The sequence below is a fragment of the Arachis hypogaea genome, chromosome 8 (genome assembly GCF_003086295.3).
Source record: "Arachis hypogaea cultivar Tifrunner chromosome 8, arahy.Tifrunner.gnm2.J5K5, whole genome shotgun sequence".
Taxonomy (NCBI): Eukaryota; Viridiplantae; Streptophyta; class Magnoliopsida; order Fabales; family Fabaceae; genus Arachis; species Arachis hypogaea.
In genome coordinates, this window is record NC_092043.1 from 37,739,048 (window position 1) to 37,754,603 (window position 15,556).

Sequence of the window (15,556 nt, forward strand, 5' to 3'; positions counted from 1 at the left end):
CTACAGAAATTTAGTTTGCATGAAATGAAATGGATCGAGAAGTTATATTATCGAATTCCAATTTCTATATTTTGAAATGAGGTGAAGTATAACTCGTTTATGATAGGCAGTGACGAGAATTTGCAAGTTTTATTTCACTGACATTTCCAGTTTCTGGAGGTGAGAATCGCTAAACTATTGGCGAAGCTTGTGGATGTAGTCTCTAGTTTAGGAGGATCGAATCGGAATCATCAATCAGTACCTATGGCAGCAGCCTCCAGTTCAACATCTATTGTTGCGTTTTCATCTGTACCTGTGATTTTGTCTATGAGAGATATGGTGGCATCTCCATATTTTGCACCTGATCTACACCGCGATGAGATTGCAGAACAAGGTGCTAACGTATATATTCCTGATATGATTCCAATTTCTAGTACGGTTGGAGAACTGGATGCTGTGGAAGATGTCCTAAGGGAGGACGATGATGTAGAGCCCGCCACGATTGCTGATAACAACTATGATGATATAAGGAAGAGTATTCATGTCGGTCCTGGTAGAGGATCGAGCTCGGAACTCAGTAGTATTCCCCGCACTTTTCGATTCTAGACTTGGATACGATGAGACCAAAGGGGTTATCGGATGTACAATCCAATTTTTGCACGAGAGAGGCACAGGACACCGCAGGTCTACCTGAATTTCAAGTCGGTCAGCAGTTTCAGAATAAAGAAGAAGTCGTCTTATGTGTGAAGACTTGTAGCATCCGTCGTGGGGTTGAGTGGAAAGTGATGGAATCGGACTATGACAAGTACTACGGCAAGTGCAAGGAGTTCAGAAATAGTTGTAGTAGTTGATTCGGATCACGCTACGGCGGTGGAAAGACATCCGAGAGGTCAGACGGTATAACAGACCTCATACATATTTGGCCACCTCGATCTTCAATGATCACAGGAAACTTGACTATCATATGATATCTGCTTACATCCTTCCTATGATTAGAGTTGATGCATCCGTGTGTATCAAGGTTCTGCAGAATGCGACAGATGCACATTTTGGGTTCAGACCTACATACAGGAGGGTATGGTTGGCTAAGCAAAAGGCTGTGTCACGGATATATGGGGATTGGGAAGAGGCCTACAATGAGCTACCAAGATGGGTGCTTGGTGTGCAGATAATGATGCCAAGTACTGTCGCAGTTCTGAGGACGAGTCCTATGCAGGTTGGAGGCCAGGTTGATGGGAAGTCAGCGTTTTTTCACCAACTTTTTTTGGGAATTCCCACAGTGCATCGAGGCATTCAAGTATTGTAAGCTGTTGGTCAGTATTGATGGGACCCTTTTATATGGCAAATATGGGAGAACTTTGTTGGTCATGATAGCTCAGGATGTGAATTCTAATATCGTTTTCATTGCTTTTACCCTAGTGGAGGGTGAAAATGCGAAGCCATGGCCTTTTTTCTTATCTCACTTACGACAGCACGTGACTCTTCAGTCGGGCATTCTAATGATATCCGATAGGCACAATAGGGTTAAAGCCGCTTTGGAAGAACCTGATGGTGGTTGGGTTTAACCTGCTGCTTATCGGGCATTTTCTTATCTTACTTATAACAACACGTGACTCTTCAGTCGAGCATTCTCGTGATATCCGATAGGCACAATAGGATCAAGGCCGTTTTGGAAGAACCTGATGGTGGGTGGGTTTCACCTGCTGCTTATCGGGCATTCTGTATTAGGCATGTTGCAGTGAATTTTGCATTGAGTTTTAAGGGAAAGGATGCCAGCAGAATTCTAGTGGACTACCTGAACAACATCCGGTGTACTATATGGCATCCACATGAACTGGTAAACAATGAAGAGTATTGCAAGTCAATTTACAACCAGTTAGTACTTTAGAGAAACACCGACAATGAATGCATCAAAGGGAAGACATTTACATCTCGTGATTAGAGTAAATCTATCTTGAGCCTCCACTGCATGACTCTAGGCCCATTCTCGCTTAATGTTGGCTGATAACCAGACCACCTGACACCCAGTACATGTTATGAACAACGACAATTTCCTATAATATACATTACTGAATAACATAATCATAAACGGTGAGTACCTCGTCGACAACGGCCAATGAAAAGTGTCAAATCCATCTGGCCTGAAATCCGGGAACCGCCAAAAGATCCATGACTGAAGGAGCTGTAATGAATAGGCCAACTTAACCAAATTTCTGTTAGTGATACGGCACAAGTATCGGTATAACCACGACAGAGCAGCGGATCCCCAGCTGTATCCACACATGTCCTCCAATCTCGCTATGTATGGTATCCATCAGATATGCATGCGTGTACCGGACTTATCACCGAAGAGTTGGGTGGATAATAGCATCATGATGTACGCCCTCGCGTATCTCCTAACTGTCTCCTCGTTTGCGTTGTGGGGAAGGTGACTGAACGTCTCCTGCATCTAAGTGCACTTCACTGTGAATTTATCGATGTAGTTTGCTAGAGGCAACACACCCAACAACTCCTGGAACCACACCCATACAGGTCGCCCATCATCCATGAACCGTTGGAAATCTGTCGGGCATCCGCTGACGTAATGTCCATCGATGGGAACCTTAAATGGTACGCAACATCCTGAAGCGTAATCGTGCACTCTCCGAATGCCATATGGAAAGTGTGAGTCTCGGGCTTCCATCGCTCCACAAATGCATTGACTAGCGGCTCATCCAACCTAACACCAGTGGTCGTTGAGCCTTGCGAGGTGGGCTAAGCCGGCCATGTGCAAGTATGGTATGATCCTGTCATCTAGGGCATATCATGCTGCCTCTTCATGCTGGTGATACATTGATGTAGCTGCACCACGATGAAAAAATTTCTTTTAGAACAATCACAAAGTATATTAAATAAATTATTAATTTAATAGAATTAAACTACATTAAATAATTTGATAAATTAAACTGAATTAAATTAAATAATTCGATAAATTAAACTATATTAATTCTAAATAAATTAAACTATATTAAATTATTAAAAATTTTAACCAACCCAAACTAAATAAATTTTGAATGACTTATATTTTTAGCTAAATTACCAGGCCTTTAACCCAAAACTTAGAAATTATATTAAATCTAAAAAATTAAACTAATTTACATCCTTACCTTATTTTTTCTGCCTATTTAACCTAACATTAAAAACCTACCTAAATTCCTCAAAATCTACTAATCTACTTAATCACTACTCTAACTAAGCTTTGCTAATCAATAAACAACTAATCTAACTACCATTTGTAGTTTAATCACAATAGCGCATATAACAAAATTCTAAGCCACTTGATATCACAAACTATTATTGACATTCAAATTCAGAAACTAACCTCTTCGTGAATCAAACCAGCAATGTGAACAACATTGTCTAATCGATAGATACAATTGGGATTGTCTTCTATTTTCACAGTTTCAATCCTAGCATTTTTTTTAACAAATGTTCTTTGGATTTAGTTTTTGGTGGTTGGAATGTAATTCGAAGCAAATGGATTCGAATTCCTTATATAAGTATAGAGGGACTTAATCGAAGCTAGTGAACTCAATTTACCACTAACTTTCGTTCAAGGTAAATCGAACATAGTTCATTCAATTTTTTAGTGATAAATTCGAATCCATTGAATTCGAATTAATAGGGGCAAAAACCATGGTTAGAATTCGAAGCCAATGGTTTCGATTTACAATGGATGGAGTTCAAAATGATAGTAAATCGAGCCTAGTTCATTCAATTTATATCATTCATAGTAGTTCAAATTTGATTAATTCGATTTACTACTACAATGTCTAAATTGGCTTTAATAAATTCGATTTACATAAAAATATATCTGGGAGCATGCACGTAACGTTATTCACTTTAGGGAATCCATATCAATTTGGTTTCTAATTCATTTCTTTAAGTTATGGTGCCTACAAGATAGTATTTAATTTATTAAAAAAAATTAAAAATTAATATTTAATTTAAAAATAAAAAAATAAAATTTTTTAAATATTTAAAATTTATTATAAAAAATAAATGCAACAAAATTTTGTCACCAAATAATAGAATTTATATTGTCTGAATTTTAACCATGAGATCATTTAAATCACAAGCAACCTTTCGGGAAAAGTAGAGACAAACTTGATCATTTTTTTTTGTCATTTTTCTTTTTTATTAGAGCATTATTCAGCTATGGAAGCATAATGTAGAACATTTGTACATATATTTAGTAACATTCTTAGTAGAAACCTTAATGAAGCTAGCATGCATGCTTTTTAATTTTTTTTTTTTTATCAAACTCAACCTTACCAGTTGTCACCGTCCATCTTGACCTGCAATTTAAATTTTAACACAACACCTACCATTGCTTAAGATATGAAGTTCCAATATTAATCAATAATTATCATTTTAATATAGAACGATGGCTGCGAAAATATTATATTGCTAACATGTGGATGCCAAAATGTCATTAAGAAAATATTCATGCAAACCGTGTCAAGACAAAAATTTAATTAAAATGTCATTAACAAAATGTCATTTCTTCTGAGAATCTGAATTCTAACATAGTTTGAAAATGGAAGCTCTCTGAATCAATTTATCAAATAGAAAGTGAACATTCTCGAGATATCAAGTAGCTAGCTTCACTATGAGTGAGCATCTCTTAATCTGATCTTTGTTGTCTCTTAGGCTGCATTTGGTTACAGAAGACACTGAAATCAAAATTGTGTTTGGCAGAGGAGACATGGACAGAGACAAGAGACAATATGTCAAAAGATACTGAATTAGTGTATTTTATGTCCATCCTGACAGGAAAGACACAGAGACACTAACAAGGAATACAACTTATTTTTTATTTTTTCTTTCATTATTCTTGTTAATTTTTCATAATTATATTTTTTATTATTATATTTTTCATCTCAAATTTTTTGAATGAAAAAAAATGAGAATAAATTGGATTTTCATAATTTGTTCTAGTTTATCACGAAACAGAGTACAAGAACATAAATTTTGTGTCTCTGTCCATCAGTGTCTTGTCCTATCCTGTCCTCAGTGTCTTATACCGTCCTATTCTCAAAAACAAACGCAACCTTATATCATTATATAAAATCCAAACTGCAAAACAAACGAGCATTTACTTTATATTTATAATTAATTCATCATGGATCACTTGTCCGTTAAATAAATATCAAAGTTCAAGTATATATACAGTAATTTATTAGCTAAGAGCAAACTCTTAATAGAGCTTCGATTTACAACGAGTTAGTTTTTTACTTATTGAGTTGGGAACATTTTAGGCACCAAAAAATAATTTATGGATATTATCATCAACAAAGTGATATGTAATGGATTGGTAGCTAACTTTGTTATATTCATATTATATGTAACTAGTGCCTACGTAACCTATTCAATGTGCGGGTGGATACTGCAAGAGTTGGCAGAAGTTAGCAAAAATACTGTTAATAACGTAGCGAGATTGAAGTGCAAAATATAAATTTTCTACAATTAGCTGAAGTTTTCTCGTTACAAATAATGTCTAAAATTAATTAACTTATATACTCATAGGACTTCTTTAAGCATATAACACTTATTTTATATATACGTGTGAATCTATGATCAATTTTACCAAGAATAATCTAATTACAACTATATATGAATCACTGCCACTCTTCCTATGGGCATTCCTAACTTTTTCTTCTTCAATCTTCATACTTAATTATTCGACTTCGGATATTTGGGTGATTAATAGGAGAAATTTTTTCAAGGGGATTTGTAATTTAAGCATAAAAGTAACAATGAAACGGAGAGGCACACAACACACTCGTGACTCGTGAAGATAGCCTCTGTTGTGTGATGCGTGTATTTGCCTAACTAGTGAGGTAGCCCCACATAGAGTAGGAGTAAGGAGCAAGAACCACAGGCTTTGATATAAAAGAAGCATCGCTACACTAATCAACTTATACCTTTCTCGGCCTTGTGGCTAAGATCAAGTGTAGTATCTGTTCTTATCAGTTTAGTATCTGATATGTGGGGGCCATTGGCTCACACGGTATTATATTTATTTTTTGAGGTGGGAGTGGCCACCATAGTAGCTAGCTACTGGAACTCTCATGCGTCGCCCATGCCTTGCACTGTTGCAAGGGCCTGGCGCGCCCCATCAAACCCAGTTTAAATATTAAAGCCTCTGGTTCATGAGCCAATGGGTGGTATCTATGATTTAGAGCCATAAGTCTAGTTCTCCGAGATTGCTTGACACAGCTGATGAGTGACCAATGAATAAAATAGGGGGCAAACACTTTATGGTTTTTCTTTTTAGTTGTGCAACAAAAAATGGTTTAGTAGAAAAACTAATCGAGTTATACTTTGTACTTTTGTTTCATTTGACTTTTGAAACACTATATTATATTCCACCACTGACTGCCTCTACAACCAAGTTCCTGGGTTGGCAAGGTAACCGATAAAATTTCATAACTTTTGGAGATTACAATCTTTGAACTTCGATTATATATATATATATGGCAGAGTGACTCTTACATCAATGGTGGGAACTGAACTTAAATTCTTGTGAGATACAATATTTATTAACTGTGCCAATCATCTTTATAATAAGCTAGGTTGATCTTGAATTCAAGGCCAAGTTGTTTTCTGCTGGGAGTATCTACGAGGCTCCACACTAATGGTGAAGACAGTGTTGACAGCTGAAGAATCAAAAGGTGACATGATGAGTGGAAGAGAGATTGGCTGGTTGGTGTGGCAAAAGTTGATCCAATTGATGATTTCCTCTTGAATTCCTTCCTTGGCCTTCCAACTGAGTGCCTTGCTGACCTGAGTACTGTGATCTCCATTTCTGCCTCATCTTAAAGAACAGATAATCATGAAACCTATTTTTAGTCATTGTCAGTGTTGGTTCAGTGAATACAGATTACAGAACTTAAAATTGGTAACAGTTTAGTCATTCTAGAACTTACAGTTGTGTATCACGTTTCATGTATAGTACATTATAGTGCAATAAACCGCAGTTCTTGTGTCACTAAGGAATCTAGACTACGGTAAATTTCTTTTTACTAATAAAAAGAAACGATTTGGCATTTCTAGCCCATTAATTTAGGTTGGATGAATCAGCCCGTCCAATTTAGTGACAGACTTAAATGGGAGCGGGCATGCCTGTTTGATATCGCTGTCATTATTTGGAAATTTATTAATTATCGCTAGAATATTTGTATAATTTTAGACGTAATAAATATACATGAGGTTATCAATTTGTTAGTATCACAATGGTTTTGTCGTCTGTGTTTTTAGATTTTGATTTTGATCTCGTGTCTCTTATTAATTTAACATCCATTCCAGAGTCTCTTTTGGTGCAGTGTGATTTGCCACACTAACAGAGATTTGTCAAAGTAACAGAAAACCTCTATCGCTATTTTCCTCTCTCCTTATATTCTTCTTCTTTCTTCCTTTGCACACACACCAGCTCATTGGCTCAGATGCCAAGTTTCAGAACAGGCCTATTTATTTATACACCATATGAATAATCACATAACATCATTGAATGTAAACTCTACTTACTACCTTGCCCCTAACAATGATATGGTAACCTCATTTGCTGAATGAACTTCTTCACCATCTTCACCTTCAATCAGTGTAGAATCTTGTTGGTGTGAATAAAATGCCGGCAACCTTGGCCGAGGCAATGGTTTATCATCATCCAACATACGAACTACAGATGACATGTTAGGCCTATGTTCTGGTCTCTCTTGCACACATAACAACCCTATCTGAATACATCTCAATGCTTCATCTTCATTCACCGAATCACGCAGTGATTCATCTACCAGCTCCAAAGTCCTCTCCTCATTCCATAGCTTCCATGCCTGAAAAGATGTCAAAATTATTATTTTCTAATTTTGGACCTATATGAGCTACAATGATAGCTACTACTAACACAACAACACTTACAAATCCCAGAAGGTTAAGACTTTGATCTGGGTCACAGAACTCTCTTGTCTTCCTCCCACTGACTACCTCAAGCACGATTACACCAAAGGCGAACACATCAGATTTCATTGAGAAAGATCCACGCACTGCATACTCGGGCGAAATATAACCACTGCATTGTTGCATGAATCATGATACATGACAGAAAAAATGTTACAGTTCTAAGTATGAACAATACTCTAGCCTACTTACTGAGTTCCCACCACTCTTCCAGTCTTGTCTTCAGTCTGATCACTTGCAAATGTCCTAGCAAGACCGAAGTCTGATATTTTTGCATTCATGTCTTCGTCAAGAAGAATATTACTAGTTTTTAGATCTCTATGAATGACTCTTAGCCTAGAGTCCTGATGCAGATAGACTAGGCCTCGAGCTGTGCCACTAATAATGTGAAAGCGCTTAGTCCAATCTAATAATTTTCTTCTAGCATCATCTATCATGTTGAGAAAGTAAAATGTTAAAATGATTATCTACTAGTTAGTACCTCAGAGAAAGAAGCATAAATTCAAGACAGTTAAGAAATGAACCAAAAATAAAGTAGTCCAAACTCCTGTTGGGCATGAGCTCATAAATCAAAAGTTTCTCTTCTTGCTGAATGCAACAACCAAGAAGCTTTACGAGGTTGCGATGCTGAAGTTTTGCAATTAGCTGAACTTCCGTTTTGAACTCTTGCAGTCCTTGGTCGGAGTTCTTGCAAAGTCTCTTGACTGCAATCTCTGTCCCGTTTGCAAGTACACCCTGATGATGACAATTGTTAGCACAAAATACCACAGTGAGCATGTCAAGTTATTTTAGTACCTTATAAACTGGTCCATATCCTCCTCTTCCCATTTCATTACTGCTAGAAAATTGATCAGTAGCATAAATTATAGTTGATAAATCAAATGTTGGAAGGTCCGCGTCTTCCTTTTCCATTTTGCGAACATGTTGTTTCAACCAAAATATATCTAGCAAAATGAAGAGTGATACGAGAGAGAAATTAATTTAAAGTTCTGGAGTTTAACAAGGTTGATGTAAAGAACCACCAGCCTTTCAATATTGCACAGTTATATTTCTTCCAAATATTGGTGTTGTAGTAGAATTCACATGTAGAATATTACGTATTCACCTGGATCCTCAAGTTTTTTTCTCCTTAGAAATAATTTCAGTCCAAGTATTATGATCGTGATGAACACTATAGAGCCAAAAATGATGCCTTCTAGCTTCCTCTTGCCGGAATAATTTTTCTTCTTATCATCTGAGATATCAAAATTTAAGAGCATTGTTCCTTAATTCGTTACATTATCTATTTTGAAATTATAATGCAGGTAATCAAATACAATAATACGTAACGGAGAAAAGCTTACCTATTCGAATATAGAAGTCTTGTGTCCCTTGTCTAATGTCAATAAGATCATGAAACCAGATCAAGCAACCGCTTCCTCCATCACGGATATCCAAATTGGAATATGCCGTACAAGAACAATTTTTCAGACAGAATTCCTTGCATTCCAGCAGGTTCATGGTCCTGTTATACCAAGAAGCAGACGTGTCCGGCAACACTATGCCGGTGACCTTCTGGAATCCATCTCTGCTGCAACTTAAAGGAGTGATCCTAACACAACCATCAGACCAATCAGATTCCTTCCATTTTCCAGGATATTTTGGTGCGAATCCTTCAAGGCATGAACAGACAGGAGTAGGGGTAGTACTGCAAATAGAATTTGCACCACACAGAGCATACTTGTCACATTCAGCCTCCGGTATAGAAATAAGGGTCTCCCAGCCTCTGGTTTGTATTGACCAATGCAAAACCTGAATACCTCCCCAAGGGTACACTACACCTCTAATATATTTGGATGTATTTTCTGGTCTGAACCTAACAAACACCTCTTTTTCATTGAAAACAAATTGAGATGAGAATTGGCTATAGCGCAAATAAAGTGTAGCTCCAGAAAACATTAGCCCATTCCATGGCCCTACCCTAATTGCTGTGGCATTTCCATTCATTAGAACTATTTGCGGATCGCCTCGAAGGTCTATTCTAAATGTGTAGTGTCCGCGGCCGGGATCATCGGTACTTTTTGAAGATGATAGAGTTCTCTCTAGGCTTGTCCCAAGATCCCATCCCAGCTTCATTCCGGGCACGAATGTATCACAAGGATAATCAAAGCTCTGCCACAGAAAGTGGTCACCATTATGACCATCTTTGACAACAAGATTTCCTGATTCCAAGAGCTGTGCAATCGGATTCCGTTTGTCTCCTGCTTTGCTTGACATGTTGGAGGACCATACAAGGCTGCCGTTGGTGCTGCCATCAATAAGGACAACAAGTCCTTCGCCGGTGAGTTTTAGAACTCCGGAGGTGTTGTTGAGCGGTTTTTCTCTATTAGCCACCCAGACCACTACCTGAGGGGATATGTTATGGTACCAGATTCCTAAGTATCGGCCCTTTGAATTTCCGGGGCTGTAGAAGCCAAGTTCAAAGGTTCCTCCACTCGAAATTAATGTCTCTCCATCAGTGATGGATTGAACAGGAGTTATATTGTCCAGTGAAGTAGAGTTTCTTAATATAAATGAGAATAGAATGGACCAAAACCATAGATCTTTCTTGTTTTGCATTATTTTTGTGATGTACAACTTGTAGAACTTTAATACAAGGAAAGATTTGATTTCCCTTTGTTGGTCTTTTAAACATTAAAACATTTTTATAAGTAAACAACAGGGAAACATGGTTGGACCTACTCACAAGTAAGAGGGGTCATTGCAGATTGATAATCTCATATTTTTAAAAGAATAAAACCGAAATCAATAAAAATCAGCTAATATGAAATTTGGACGTGTGATTTTTAGATTTCAGATTTATAATCTTTTTAATTTTCGAATGTACAAAATTTTTGTTACTAGAGTTATTTCTATAAGTTTGCTAACAAAATCGAATACTAATCAATTTTTTAAATTTCGTCTAATACTAGAATAATAAAAGAAATTAGGGTTTAGCCATCCTGTATTTTTTGGACAGATATTTATGTTACTAACTAGAAAAGTTTTTATAAAAAAAATATAAAATTTTAGTTTTTCATTGCATTTATGATACATTTATTAAGATAATTTTTTTTTTAAAAAATGCTATTTTTACACCAAAATTAGCCATTAAAATCAGCCATCAATATATTTGTATATAAATACATGTGTAGTTTAATTTATTTTCAATATGTATTTGTATTTCAACATGTATTTACACTGGTGGTTGACTTTAGTATTAGTGTACACGTAACATAACCCATAATTTTTACTAATGATAATCTTAATATAATAACACCGGAACAAATGTAAACTTTCACTATGCACATCTCAATTTCAAACAGGGTATTTGACTCTAAGATGAATGCCGCAGCAGCAGTTTTAGTTCAACGTAGATAAGACTAAGAGTCTGAATCTCTCTTTCGAAACAGTCATCAACAGATTTGGCAATTCCATCAAACGGCAGATCAAATAGGGAAACAGAAAGAGATATTCAGCAACAATTGGCTAGGCGGCTGCATAATGATTAATAAATTGGATTTTTTCAGAGCTAACATTGAATGTGCAATTAAAGACTTGACCAACGAGCATTCATGGTATGGGTTCCATTCTGTTTTTTTTTTTTTTTTTTCAACTCAACTTTCTTCTCATTTTATGAAACAACAATATTAATATATTATATCTCTACGATTTTATGCTACATCATGCTAACTACATTTCTTTGGTAAGTTTGGAACCATTAATATAATTATCAGATTAGGCTACATACATCACCTTATTTGAGTGCAGTTCTTCTATGGACCTGCGTTAACACTGAATATTTGTATATCAGACAACCTATTTAAAAGCTTAAAATGCTAAATAAAACACATAAATAATTATATATATCTAATATTTATAAAAATTTAGTATTTTCTAATAGTTTGTAATCACTGAAAAGTAAGAGAAAAAAAGATGACATATGATGAGTCACACATCACTTATCTTCTTATAGTCAAAGAAAACATCAGTTTTCAAGTGATTGTCCAACTAAATTTCTATAATTGCCATTTAATTATTTTTTACTGTATTTTTATCCGCTTCTAGCAAACTGATGCTGACTCTGGGACCCCAATGATTAATCAACAGTTAATTTTTGCTTCCATTGCACTTTGCACTTATCAGATGTTAGTATAAGTATGGTACAGTCTGAATTATAACCATGTGATCATTTAAATCAGAAACGACCTTTTCGGGCAAAGAGACAAACTTATCTTTCTTTTGTCTTCTTAACTTTACTTTTTTATTATAGCATTCAGCTACGGAAGCATAACGTATTATATTTGCGATAGTACTAGATTTGAGAGCATTAGTTTATATATATTTAGTAACATTCTTAGAAGAAACCTTAATTAAGCTAACATGCATGCTTTTTATAAAATTCATCCTTACCAGTTGTCGCCGTTGATCTTGATTTAACATTCCATAAGATAAGCACAACACCGTTGCTTAAGATATAAAGTTCCAATATTAATTAATAATTATCATTAAAAATATAGCACGAAGGCTGCTCAAAAAATTGGGTATGTCTAAAATGAGTTTAATAGTGTTTATTAAATGTGTCATATTCATATAGACCATCAGATTTTATTAGATTAAAATCAAACGCTAATATAAAAGGGTATTAATGGGTTCTAATAAATACAGAATGTCATAGTATATAAATAAATGTTTTAAATGACAATACTTTAATATACAAGACTTTAAATGTCAACAGAATCTTTTATTCTTAAATAATTAAATATAAAATATATAAATACAAAATATCTAAATATTTTTTATTTATTAAAATTAATTATTATACAAAAATTTTTTATAATATTAAAAAATTATATTAAAAAAATGACGATTTTAATACGAAAAAAACATTAAGTATGATTCTAAATCGAAAATTACGTTGGGGACGGTTTCGATTCCGACCCTCAACGTGAGGGACCAAAACAATACTTATCCCTATATATTAATATATATCATGTATTATATATAATATTTTAAATATATTATATTTTAAAAATATTTTTTGAAAAATTGTATTATATAATAATATCTTTAATAAAAGTAGTTAGTTAATAAATTTTGAATATAATAATTTAATTATTTGTCAAGTAATATAAAATAAAATTTTAATTATTTTATATTTTTATTTTATAATTTAATATAATTTTTTAATATTATAAAAAAATTGTATAATAATTAATTTTAATAAATAAAAAATATTTAGATATTTTGTATTTATATATTTTATATTTAATTATTTAAAAATAAAAAATTCTATTATTATTTAAAGTATTGTGTATTAAAGTATTATCATTTAAAGTATTTATTTATGTATTATGATATTCTGTATTTATTAGAATCTATCAATAATTTTTTTTATATTAGTCTTTAATTTTAATCTAATAAAATTTAATAATCTATATAAATGTGACACATTTAATAAACACATAAATGTTAAGCTCATGTTACACATACCCCAATTATACTGCTAACATGTGGATGCCAAAGTATCGGTATAATAAAAAAGGGAGCTACTCAAATAAAGATGCAAAAAACATCTTTTTATGAATATATTTTGTATAAAAGTGTGATTTATTGATTTGACCACATTTCAAATAAAAGCAACACTTTTATAACATATCAAAATCTAACCTTATAATTTATCATCTAAAGGTAAAAAAAAAATTATCACATAAAAATAATTATAATATCTTTATGGGAGTACCCACCATAAAAAAATTCAAAATATTGATGCAAACTTGAAAACCGTGGAAGAGAGCCATTGAGGCGAATGATGTCAGCCATTATTTGGTCTTCCTTCCAAGGTCTTTTCTCTGCGTGGAACAAGTCTATACTAAAGGAATAAAACACATCTTGAAATGATATTTCGGAAGTTTTTGTGAGATATATTTTTAAAATATGTAAAAAATTATTTTAAAGAGTTATATTTTTTTTAGAGTTGTAATTTATTTAAAGATTGTAATTTGTTAAAAGATTGTAATTATTTAAAGAGTTATGTCTGTTAAAAGGTTGTAACTATTTAAAAGATTGTGTCTGTTAAGTACATAGTTACATATTGCATGTATTTTATACCTATAAATTTTTCCATTTTATTATTGCTATACATCCATCTCAACACTTTTTTTATGCGCAAAAAAAAAATAGAAAATATTATTCTGTAAATTATCATTTAGTGTAAGACTTGACTGTGTGAGTGTATAAACAAGTCAAGTATTTTTCATTATATCTTACAAGAAATTCATCAGTAACCCATTTTACATACCATTGTACATTGGTGAGGGCGAATTAAACCTAAAAAAAAAATGTGTGTAACACACGCGTTGAAGAATTGCGCTATTTGATTCACTATTCTTTTTTCTATTAACTCACAATCTTTAGGCTTAATTATTCATCAATAAAACAAAATGGCAACTGCATTAATTAAGGAGATAACATTGGATTTTGTGAAGTTAGAAAGATTTGATGGTGAAAATTTCATACGATAGCAAAAGAAGATGCACTTCCTTCATGTCAAACGATAGTAAAAGAAGATGCACTTCCTTCTCACAACAATAAAAGTGGCATATGTTCTTACCATACCAAGACCTCTAGAAGTTGAAGGGGAGGCCATTGCAGAAACTCGAGTTAGATAAAAATGGGACAACGATGACTATATATGCACCAGATACATATTCAATGGCATGGCTGATGCACTATTTGATGTCTACCAAAATGTTGGGAGCGCAAAAGAATTATGGGATAAATTAGAAGCAAAATATATGACTGAGGACGCAACAAGTAAGAAATTTTTTGTCACTCGCTTTAATAATTATAACATGGTTGATAGTAGATCTGTCATGGAACAACTGCATGAAATTGAGCGTATTTTAAATAATTTTAAGCAACATAACATGCACATGAATAATATCATTATTGTATCTTCAATCATTGACAAACTCCCTCCATCATAGAAAGAATTCAAAAGAAATATGAAACAAAGAAAAGATGATGTTTCTCTTGAGCAATTAAGTAATCACCTTCGTCTTAAAGAAGAGTATTGTAAACAAGACGCTACTAAAGAGCAAAGTACTCATGCTAATCTTCACGTAATGGAAAATGGAAAATCCAACCAGCCCAACAAGAAAAGATACCGAGATTTTAATAAATCTCAAGGTCACAATGGTGATATCAGAAAGAATAAAAAGAAGGAAAATTATTTTTATTGTAAAAAATTATGACATTTTAAGAAAGAATGTCGTTTCTTAAAAAAAGAAAAGAATGACATAGCAATAAAAGATAATCTTATTGCTGTTATCTCTGAGATCAACATGATTGAAGACATTAAGTCATGGTGGATAGACTCTGGTGTAACTCGACATGCTTGCAAGAATAGAAACTTTTTTAAGACATTCAAAGAAGAGAATGGGCTATTCTATATATGGAAAATACATCAACTATTCAAGTAATGGGCAAAGGAACAGTGAAACTTGAATTTACTTCAAGAAGAGTACTAACTCTTACTGATATATATTATGTACCCGAA

The 15,556-nt window shown here is 33.8% G+C and overlaps 1 protein-coding gene, 1 long non-coding RNA gene and 1 other non-coding gene across 3 annotated transcripts; 2 read left to right on the forward strand and 1 right to left on the reverse strand.

Moving 5' to 3' along the window:
- Positions 1 to 5,799: 5,799 nt before the first annotated feature.
- LOC112707323 (uncharacterized) lies at positions 5,800 to 7,012 on the forward strand. The gene is made up of 2 exons (XR_003156036.3): positions 5,800 to 6,432; positions 6,597 to 7,012. It is a non-coding gene; the product is annotated as an uncharacterized lncRNA (long non-coding RNA).
- LOC112708650 (U2 spliceosomal RNA) lies at positions 5,942 to 6,140 on the forward strand. Its single transcript, XR_003156493.1, has one exon. It is a non-coding gene; the product is annotated as a U2 spliceosomal RNA (small nuclear RNA).
- Positions 7,013 to 7,374: 362 nt separating the features above from the next.
- Positions 7,375 to 10,631, reverse strand: LOC112707321 (G-type lectin S-receptor-like serine/threonine-protein kinase At4g27290). The gene is made up of 7 exons (XM_025759004.2): positions 9,321 to 10,631; positions 9,083 to 9,211; positions 8,773 to 8,921; positions 8,502 to 8,712; positions 8,170 to 8,407; positions 7,939 to 8,089; positions 7,375 to 7,853 (listed from the first exon to the last, which is right to left on the reverse strand). Exons 1-7 carry the CDS (start codon positions 10,573 to 10,575, stop codon positions 7,548 to 7,550), a joined length of 2,439 nt encoding a protein of 812 aa, XP_025614789.1. The 5' UTR covers positions 10,576 to 10,631; the 3' UTR covers positions 7,375 to 7,547.
- Between the last annotated feature and the right edge of the window lie 4,925 nt (positions 10,632 to 15,556).

Excerpts from the sequence above, each read along its gene's own strand:
- LOC112707321 (XM_025759004.2), bottom strand. The coding sequence starts at position 10,575 with ATGCAAAACAAGAAAGATCTATGGTTTTGGTCCATTCTATTCTCATTT. Across the intron at positions 8,713-8,772 it reads GATATGGACCAGTTTATAAG|GGTGTACTTGCAAACGGGAC; the intron begins GTACTAAAATAA and ends TGTCATCATCAG. Across the intron at positions 7,854-7,938 it reads GTCTTAACCTTCTGGGATTT|GCATGGAAGCTATGGAATGA; the intron begins GTAAGTGTTGTT and ends ACATCTTTTCAG.